The sequence below is a fragment of the Myotis lucifugus genome, unplaced genomic scaffold (genome assembly GCF_000147115.1).
Source record: "Myotis lucifugus unplaced genomic scaffold, Myoluc2.0 scaffold_3283, whole genome shotgun sequence".
Lineage (NCBI taxonomy): Eukaryota > Metazoa > Chordata > Mammalia > Chiroptera > Vespertilionidae > Myotis > Myotis lucifugus.
The window spans coordinates 1-10,632 of NW_005874331.1; the positions used below are offsets into that span (position 1 = coordinate 1).

Here is a 10,632-nt window from a genome sequence, read left to right on the forward strand (position 1 = left end):
AGTGGGTCATTGTATCTGACCATCACAAGCAAATGCAAGCAGGGTTGGGGGCAGAAGTGGGGGGTAAGCCAGGCTTTATGCTTCAAGTTCCTGTCCACGGACACCCAAACAGAGCTCAAGGCAGATCCCTTCCAGGAGGTTCACCTACCTTCGTACAGTACACACACTGGTAGGGTCTGTCTCCAGAGTGAACTCTCATGTGCTTGTTTAGGCTGGAAGACTGAGAGAAAGATTTCCCACATGTAGAACACTAAGGCAAAAAAGAACAGAGTTGGAATCACATCTTCCCCTAACAAGTTCATTTCCCCATGATGTTAACTATCGTATTTATTCTGTGTGTTATCAGAGAATCAAGCAGGCCCACGCCGAGGGTCTATTGGTAGTAGATAGACCTCCTGGCACGACACTGAGGAATCCCGGAGCATGGGCTCTGGTCCAGAGCCTGCCCAGTGCTAATGTCATCTAACATCTTTGGATGTCAGTTTCTTCAGGTGTGAAATGAGGGAATTTAATAGGATCGTGGTGTTTAATAGAGGCCTGAATTAGTCCTGCCCTGTCAACATGCAGCTGTGTGACCAGTGTGTCAGTTAAACTCAGATTCCTACTCTGTTTTCCTTACAGGGTAATCACTGTGCAATTAATGCAGCAAGTATTTATGGAGTGCCTACTATATGCTTAATACACTCATTTTTTTGTAGTGCTTAAAGTTTAAATAATGGGCATATATTATTGTTACTGAAGCACAAAAAAAAGATGTTTGAGATAATATTGCAAACAGAACAAATTATAAAAGGAAAGCGATTAGAAAAAGAAACTGTTCTTGGAAATTGAAAACAAACAACAACATAAAAGTGCTGAATAACTGAATAGACCCAGCTGACTGCTGAAGACTAAATACATGATTTGGAAAATAAGATTGGGGAACTTTCTAAGAAAGCTAAGCAAAAAATAAAATAAAATAATAATAAAAAAATTAAGTTAAGCACAGGGAGGTAGATTGAACTTAACACCTGGCCAAAAGGAGTTCCAGGAGAGAACGAAGGCCTAGAAGACAGATAATAACCAAAGAAAGAACAAGATCATTCCTTTCAGCTTAGGATTTGTGCCTTCAGATGGAAAGAGTATCTTGTATTCCAATGTGTGCAAAGCAAGAGAAAGAAAATAAAAATACATCCAATTTTGACACATTCTATTAAAATTTCAGAACTCCAAAGATAAAGCAAAATTTCCATAAAGAAAAGTGGTTATTTACAAAGAAACAAGAACCAGATTGCCCTGGCCGGTTTGGCTCAGTGGATAGAGCGTCGACCTGCGGACTCAAGGGTCCCAGGTTCGATTCCCGTCAAGGGCATGTACCTTGGTTGCGGGCACATCCCCAGTAGGGAGTGTGCAGGAGGCAGCTGATCGATGTTTCTCTCTCACTGATGTTTCTAACTCTCTATCCCTCTCCCTTCCTCTCTGTAAAAAAATCAAAAAAAAATATTAAAAAAAAAAAGAAATCAATGGAAAACTATAGATGGGTGAGAATTAACAAAAGCAAATAAATAGATTAATTAAAAAACACACACAAAAGAACCAGATTGGCTCCAAATGATAGAAGAAAATGGAGCGATGCTTTGAATATTCTGAGGGAGAATTATTTCTACCTATAATTCTGTATCCAGGCAAACCATCAAAGAGATATGTGAATAAAATATCCTCAAAGAAGGACTCAGAAAACTTTTCACTATATATCTTTTAATGCAATTACTTGAAGATATACACCAGTGATACAAAAAAGAAATCAAGAAAGAGGAAGGGTGGAATAGAACAATTAGTAGAATTTAAGAAGGTGTTAAAAAAAAAATCCAAATGACAGTTCACAGGTTCAGAAATCACTGGTTCAAATCAGAATAAGCTCCAGGAAGAATGTGAATGTCATCATACAAGTTACACAATTAAGAAACTAAATTTGTGTCCTGAAATTAGAAATGCTGGCAAAAATAAAAGCTTACAAGGAAGTAAAAAATGAAGTAAAGTTAAAGCCTTGTATAAATTTGCACAATTTATTGGAACAAAGCTTTCTGAAGAAAAAAAAAAAAAAAAGCCCTGTCTCCATGGGTCAGGTATTTCAGAAGGCTAGAACCTACCTTCTGGACTTGTATGAACTCTTGGTACTCATCGTTATGGACAACACTGCAAGGGTGGGGAAGCTTTTTTCTGCCAAGAGTGATTTGGATATTTATAACATCATTAAGAGGACCACACAAAATTATCAACTTAGAAATCAGCCTGCTTGCCCTGGCTGGTTTGGCTCAGTGGATAGAACGTCGGTCTAAGGACTGAAGGGTCCCTGGTTGCAGGCTCGATCCCCAGTAGGGGGCGTGTAGGAAGCAGCCAATCAGTGATTCTCTCTCATCATTGATTGATGTTTCTATCTCTCTCTCTCTCTCTTCCTCTCTGAAATCAATAAAATATATTAAAAAGAAATTAGCCTGCCATATTTAGCCAAACATTTAATTAACTGACCCCTAAAGCTTTGGCAGGGTTATACCAAGTCATTTCATGGGCCTTATATGGCCCTCGGGCTGGACGTTCCCCACCCCTAGACTACATGGATTTCCTGACATTTTTAATCTATGTTTCACTTGAAGTTTGCTCGACAAATTATCTGAAAAGGGGGTGCATTTAGGCTTAAAGGCTGGAAGGAGGATGGTAATGCAGGGCTTTTCATTGTTGGTTGTAAACCCACATCTTCTGTTATTTTTGTCAATTTTTTTTCTCTTTTCGAAACCGATTATTTTTGTTAAAAATCATTTATCTTCACTGGAGCTTTTTCTTCTATTGAAGTTAAATTAAGTGTTTTCTTTTGGGCTTCAATGGAAATTAAATATACTTTATCATTTTAAAAGTGAAGTACTACTCAAGCTAAAGTAAATGAAATAAAGAAAACTAAAGGAGAATAAAAATGTTAAGCAATAAAAATCAGGAAAAACCTCAAAACTCCAAACATGAAGGCAAAGTGCAATGGGAAATTCAGGTTAGATGTTGGGACAGTAGCTACATATGTGCCTCTTGAGCTCTGGACAGAATTCGTGGCTACAGGTTTGAAACCCACTGTTAAGCAATATTTATAGTCATGGTAAAGGAGAACTTGCAAAGAGAAAACAATGAAAGAAGCCTTGGGATCACCAAGCATGACACGTTATTATTCCTTAAGTCTGCCAGAAAAACAACTCTTTTGAAGGTCAAATCACCACTTTCTTTTTAAAAAATGTTTGTGATGATTTTTAGAGCGAGAGGAAGGGAGAAGGATAGGTAGAAACATGGATGAGAGAGGAACATCATCTATCTGTTGCCTCCTGCACACATCCCCCCCCCCACACACACACACACACTGGGGATCAACCAATTACAAAAATAATCATAAATGGATAACAGAAATAACTACTTCTATGTAATATTGTTCACTGCATCATCATTGGCGAGACATGCGCAAAACAGGGGATTGGTTAAATAAATCATGGTGCAACCATCTGATGTACTGATATAGCCATTATATTTACAAATGAGTTTGTGATATCTTAGGTCAGAAAATTAACCTCATAATCTTCAGTATGATCTAAGTATATTAAAAATACAAACACATATTGAAAAGAATTATACCTAAGATGTCTTAACTTTGGGCCATAGCATATCAGGTGGCTTCTGTCTTGTTTTTTTCTCCATATTGTATTTACCAAGTATGCACTATATATTTTTATGTTAAAAAATAATTGGAAAAAGGGAAAAACAAAAAGGAAAAAATAAAATAAAATCGGAAGTAAAAATTTTAAAGGATCACCAAGTTGAAACATAATGATCTTTCTTTGCTTCCCTCTCAATCACAGGTCCAGAGCGACAGCAGGCCCCGCACCCAGGAGGCCTTCGGTGTGTCCGGGGGTTCTGGGCGGGACCCAGAAAGCCAGTCTGGGCCGTGGGTGGGGTCATTTGCTACCAGAACTAAGTTCTCACCTTGTGAGGCCGGTGCTTCTCGTGAACGTGGAGGATATGGATTCGGAGCCGGTCCCGTTTCTCAAAGGATCTTTTGCACTGAGGGCAGGGGAACTTCCTGTCGCCCTGGTCCACGCAGGGGGTGTACTTGAGATGCTTGTCTCTGTAGTATCTGTAGGTAAACACCTTTCCACATCGGTCACATCTGTACCCTTCTGCAGACTCTGTCAAACACGGGACAGGAGCGGTGGCTTGGTCAGCAACCTTACCTCATTCTCACTTCCTCCAAGGCAGCTTTTAAAGCCTTTCCCTTACTATTGGCAATTTTAAACATGTACTAAAGTAAACATAATAATAAACCCTTGTGTGCCCAACACGAAGCCTGGACAAGGACCAACTTAGATAATTTTGTTTTCATTAATACCACTTCCCTTCATGATGGAACACTAATTTATCACTTGGTTCCTAAATGCCTCACCCCATAATCTTACACTGACTGGCACTTGTACCAAGGTTAATAATATAACCAGAACATGTCTACTCTCTGTGTCCCTTTCAGACCAGCCAGAGCTACAAGTTCACAACTGTTCACCCAGGACAATGATGGACAGCAGAGCTCCCGTCCCAGGCCTCCCGAGGCTGTTCCACTTGACCCCATTTACAAAGTCTTAGGCACTCCCTTAGCGGATAGTTCACTTCTCTGAATTTTGGGGGAGGATTCCCGAGCTAGAATCTTCACATACAAAGGAGGGATGACAGTACCTTGCCTTCCCTAACACAGAGTTATCATGATGGTTAATTTAATGCTGACACATCATGAGTTCTTACCACCATGAGAGATGCTATCACTAAGTGATAAGACTGAGAAAGATAAGTTGTTGTTATCAATGGAAGAGGGAGGAGAGAGAAGCTAAGAGAGGGAGCTGCAGATTCTAGCAAAGGAGGTGCCAGGTGAGGGTTGTCTACGTGCTGGGAGGAAGGGAGAGGACAGGGGCCACCTACAGGGGTCTCTGTCGGGGCACAGGATTCCAGGAGAAGTGGCTTCCCTGAGACCTCATTGTCTGGCCCCAGGGAGGGAGGAAAGAGCCAGGAGTGAGTCTATGCAAGAATCTGGAGATGGAAATCTTTTCAGGATCAGGACAGCAGGGAAGCTATCCATCGGGGGCTTTGTTAGTTAACAACTGCATCCCAGGCACGTTCAACAAGTGGCTAAGGAAATAAACCATTCACTAAGTAAATAACCAGGAAGGCAGCCGCAACCCCAGGACAATCCATTGCCCAGCCCAGTCTACCACTTTCATTGAGGTGCAAATCTCAGAACCCCCCGGTGCTTGCAACCGTTTTTTTTGTTTTTTTTTTGTTCAGAGCTAGAATCTGGTCAGAAATACCTGGCCTTCCTGCTTCCTGGGATGGGAAAAGGGGGTCTTAAAGATGGGGCCAGTGATCTTTAACTCAGGTCTTTGGAAATTTATCTTGATTTTATTCTATTCCCTTTTCCTTCTTCCTCCCCTCAGCTGGGTCAACTACTTCTAATCCAGGGCTCTCACACAACCCTGATTCCGATGCTTCTTGCCCCACCATTCACACCAAATTTTGGAAGGATTAAGAGGAAGGATTAAGCGTTGTTTTCACATTCCACACCTCCAGCCCCCAAAACACACACTCGGCAGGCTGCATACTCAAATAACCCGCCCACATAGGGCCCAGGAGCGCGCCCACGACCTTAAGAGAAAAATTGTCACCCATCCTCACCAAAAGCCTTGGAGAAAACCTTGTCCAAAACATTCATAACAGCAAACAAATGAATTCATCCATAATTCTTCCCAACAAATGGAGTCCTTTACAAGCCCCCCCCCTCCCCGCCCCATTGTCCAAAACACACAGTATTTTAACAGTGCCGGGAGCATCGGAGAATTTGCTTCATAACTGGAGCAGAGGTAGCTGCAGGCTGGGTTTCCCACACTTACCATCAAACCCTCACCCCTGCTGCTTATATGCCGTGATCTCTGCTATCTGCATATTATTCCATGTGAACACATCTTCATTTACTTAAGTATTCTACTACTGAGCACTTGACATTGTGCCTTTTCACTAATACGGGTGGTGCCGTAGCAAAAATCCTTGTGGATAAAAAAATCCTTTTGGACTATTTCCTGAAGATAAATTTCCAGAACAGCATTACTGAGACATCAACAGTTATGAACATTTGAATAGTTCGATACATCAGGTTAAGGGATTTTTTAAAAAGGGGAATGAATAAATTTGGGGAGTTATCAAGCATGTATTTGTCTCAAATCTCTTTTTAACTTTTGTTGTAAAAGCAATTGGCAAAAGCAATGGGCAAAAGGGAGACATCTCTAGTACTTCCAACAATAAAGATAAGTTTAAAAAAATAAGTAAAAGCTATTGGTATCGTTTGGGAAATGACCAAAAGGCTGTGCGCGACGCGGTGCTAAGTATGTGACAACTCTGAGTCCCAGGAGATCCCACCACCTCACTCCCACCTCCATGTTAGGGTAGGAGGACGACAGTTCACCAAAACAGTTCGGACAGGCCCTCATTACTTGGACTCTGGAAAGATACCTCCCATTATTCACCCCCTAATCCCCAGAGAATGTGTGGTTGGTTGACTTTGGCTTCACCATCCCCCAGCCTAGATAGACTGCCTCTCTCTTCCTGCCTAACACGCCCCTCCCCCCGCCCCCCAATTTCCTCTCATCCTTAAGCAGCTTTTCCCAACGGAGTCAGTGTCTTCCTCCTTCATTGAATCCACACGGGGCTCCAGGAGCAGGGGATACGAAGGCTTAGGGTTACTCCCTGGCCTGAAGGACGGTCTAGCTCTAAGACAGACATGCAGGCAACCAGTGCAGTGTGTGATGGATGCTATTCCCATTGGCTTTTACCTGCTACTCACGGCACTTACTGTAACACAAAGCAGTCTTCTACCTGATCACACATAGTACAGTGATCTGCACTTGTCCTGTCCCACCGACAAGATCAGTGATTCCCACGGCTCACTCTGAGAGCCTTTTTAAAATGCAAATTCCAGAGGCTCACTCCCAGAGAGGGGGTTGGTGGCCCTCTAGCTCCTTGCCAATAAAATGTGGTCCAGGGCCAGCAGCAGCAGCATCCCTTGGAAGCTGGATAGAAATGCAGAATCTCAGGTCCCAAGCAGGAACGAGAATCTGCTCCTTCCAAGACCGCCCAGGTATTCACAGCCACATTAAAGTCGAAGCGTGAATCTAGCTCAGTGCTGGTCAAACTTGGCTGAGACCCAGAGTGAGAAATCCATTCTCTGAGACCCAGCCCCCACACACATCCCTGTGAAACAACAACTTCACCAACAATGCTTGCTCTTGAGATTCACATCGATATTTTCTATCCTACTTTATTCTTATTCTCTTTTTTTCCTTTCACACACAACTCCACCACTGCATTGATTTCCCACCCCACCATCTGAAAGCACTGCTCTGGCGGGACTTCCCAGGCTGCGTTAGCCTGAGCAGGCAGGACTCAGAAACTGGCTCGCCTAAGGCAGAGGTCGTGTCCATTTATTCCACTTTTATTGTCTTCTCTGGGTGGAGGGTGAGGGGGTACAAGAAAAGGGATCCTTGTGAATAGAAGCAGCGTCAGCAGCTTTGGGAAGATGAGGGCCTCGTTCTCCAGCGGGGTAAGGCCCCCTGGTTAGAGACACTTTCAGTTTAGTCTCGGCTCCAGCCTTCAAGGGGGAGGGAGCTCCACCAGTTGCCCAGAAGCTGCAGGAAGGTGTCCTTCCACCAGGAGCGCCTCACTGGCGAGGCGAAGGCGTGCACTCACCTTCAGAGGGCCCGGGCGCCTGCTTCCCCTGCTCCGTCACCTGAAGGCTCACGGGAATGTCCAGAAACTTTTCATAGCAGTCTCCGTACCACACCAGCAGCTCTTGGTTCTGGGAGATCTCTTTGCAGCTCTCATAAAATATCTGCCCTTGACATTGCACTGCAACCAGGTTCTGCTCCTTGGGGAACCGGGCACAGTTGACGTAGGACATCCAGTTCCCTGCACCTCCTTTTCCATCTATAAAGTGGCTCAAACGACCATCTTCAAAGATCTGAAAGATAGAAGGCGATTCTTACTTTATCTTTCTTGATTTCCAAGTTTCTATAGTGAGCACATGTTAATTTCATGCGCAGAGGTAAGGGAAACAAGAGGAGGTTCTGCTCAATTCTACTGCTTCAAAACAACCGATTAGTTTCGTATTTTATCCCAACCAAGTTTTCATGCATATTAATGAAGCCATGCTTTCTTTCTCTGATCTTGGCAACTGCACTGGCTCAACACAGTCAGAATTTCAGCTTACTTCCTTGGAGGACATTACTGGAACTAGAAATTCAGGGTCAAGGGTGGGTAGCTAATATATTCTGACAAACTGCAGTCTGGCCTGCAACCCCCACACATAGTCAAGAGTCTCAGTCTTTAGCTAACTTCATAGACAAATGACAAAACATTTTAAATTTGGTTTTATTTCCCTTGGCATCTTCTCAGCATCACTCGATCCTATTTAAAGCAATTGTTTTTGTCTATAAATAAGCACAATGTATGAATTCTTTAAATGTGTATGCCCTGGCTCATGTTCACAGGCTAAAATGACTTAGGGCACCCACCACAAGGCGCCTGGGATTTCTGCAGAGGTGTTATTGGTCAAGGTCATGGATTATGAACCCCCCTACCCCCACCCCCTTTATATTGCAAAGCAGGCAGCACAGCCAGCAGATTACTGCCTTGTCCCCTCTCCCGGGAGGGGTGGGGGGCACAGGCCAAGATATTCCTCCAGCAGCCACCTCCCCACAAAAAAACACACATACCTCCCACATCAGAGAATTGTCTCCGTAGGTCTTGACTTCACTGGCGTTGACCACTTTACCTTGAAAGGGTCCAAACCTGACACCTTTGGCAATGAGGCTATAGCAGAACACACCAAAATGCGGGACACCTCCAAACAGCATCTGCCTGAGGCAGAGACCTAGGGGAACCCCAAAAAGAGAAGTGGATGAGCACAGTCACTGCATTAGACTGAGGCAAGAACTCCAAGCAAGGTCTCCTGCCTACCTTCTGGCAGTTGAAGTGCATCCTGATCCAGAGCTTGAGGAAGACACTCGGACCCTAGAAAAAGGCAGGGGTAACGTCTTGTTTTTCGTTGCAAAGTATCGTGAAACCCTTTCATGAGGCGTTTCCCTCCGTGCTCCCTAGAGGTAACCATTTTCCTGAGTTTGATGCTTATATTTTTCCTGCTCCTTTTACATATACACTTTCTCCTTTGAGGCACAAAACAACCCTTTTAAGGTGGTGAAAGGAACCCCATTTGCAATTTAAAGAACTTGAAAATCAGAGATAATGCTGACTAGGTCGATGGATGCTGAGCTGGGACTCCATGACCTGCATGAGGCTCTCATGGAACTAACTACCTGGCACATCCTGGTAGAATCTGAGTCCAATGGACAAGTCCAGGGCAGGAACATTTCTCTCCTCACCCTTAGCTCTCACTACAACCAACCTCAGGAGTCATGCAATTAAGCAAGTAGGGCTCAGATGGGAGCCTGACCTCCCCAGGCTCTGTCCTTTGATAGAAGTCCTGATAGAAGACATGCAGCTCCCCACCTCTTCCGGACTCATATTCACCCTGAAGTGCCCCTTCCCCACTCTATTCCCCCATCCATCCATCCATCCATCCATCCATCCATCCATCCATCCATCCTTCCATCCATCCTAACCCCGGATGAAGGGGACTGCCTTTACCAGCGCTGTCCGCGGGGACCAGGAGGCCGGAAGCTGCATGGTGCAGGCGCTCTGGCGAGTGCTCCAGGCCGGGAAGGAATCCGTACAGGACTAAGTGCAGGTCCTCCTGGGTGAAGTGGTAGCGAGGAGCCGACGTCCTCTCCTGGCTCAGGAGCTTGGGGTCCTCCTCGGGCCGCTTGCTGGGGAAGTGAGGTGGTGCCTGGGAGGTCTTCAGCCCCTCGGGCAACAGGGAAGCCCCCACAGGGGGCGGCGGTGGCAGGAAAACCTCAGGTGCATAACACTGGCCGCTGTCGCCTCGACCGACGTGGGCCACGTCTTCACCGGTGGCCCCGGGATAGTCGCGGCCGCTGCTGACGAAGGGTGGCAGCTCCTTGGTGAAGGGGGGGAATGGGTACCACGGTGCCAGCTTGCCGGGCCAGGGCAGCTCGTAGAGCGGCTCCCTCGGTAGGGCCAGGCCGGGGCTCAGCAAGGGAGCGGCGGTCCGCAGCGCGAAGGGGGCCACGGCCTGGGGCGCAGACACGGTGGGGACGGGGAAAGGTTGGTAATCCTCCCCCGCGGCGGCCAGGCTGGTCCCATGGGGTCCATAGGGTGCGAAGGGCGCGTAGTAGGGGGCCAGGTGTTGGGGGCTGCTCTGGAGTCTCTCGGGCGGGTAGCCCACCTTGTCCGGAGGTCCGGCCTCGCCCGGCGACCGCAGAGCCATCGCGGGCCACAGCGCGGAGGGTCTGCGGAGAAGCAAGCGCGGGGAGTGAGGGAGGACGCGGGCGCTGCGGCCCGGCTCCTGCCCACCAGCCTCCACCCACCGGAGCCTCCACCCGCCGGACCTCCACCCGCCAGAGCCTCCACCGCCGGACCTCCACCCGCCAGCACTCTACCGCCGGAGCCTCCACC

At 46.1% G+C, this 10,632-nt stretch overlaps 1 protein-coding gene across 1 annotated transcript; it reads right to left on the minus strand.

The window, feature by feature from the left end:
• Positions 1–148: 148 nt before the first annotated feature.
• PRDM14 (PR/SET domain 14) lies at positions 149–10,444 on the minus strand (the record flags this gene model as incomplete). Its single annotated transcript, XM_006108724.1, has 6 exons — positions 9,745–10,444; positions 9,058–9,111; positions 8,814–8,971; positions 7,789–8,059; positions 3,994–4,196; positions 149–250 (listed from the first exon to the last, which is right to left on the minus strand). Coding segments are annotated over exons 1-6 (1,488 nt in total), but the record flags the coding sequence as incomplete, so codon positions are not given.
• Between the last annotated feature and the right edge of the window lie 188 nt (positions 10,445–10,632).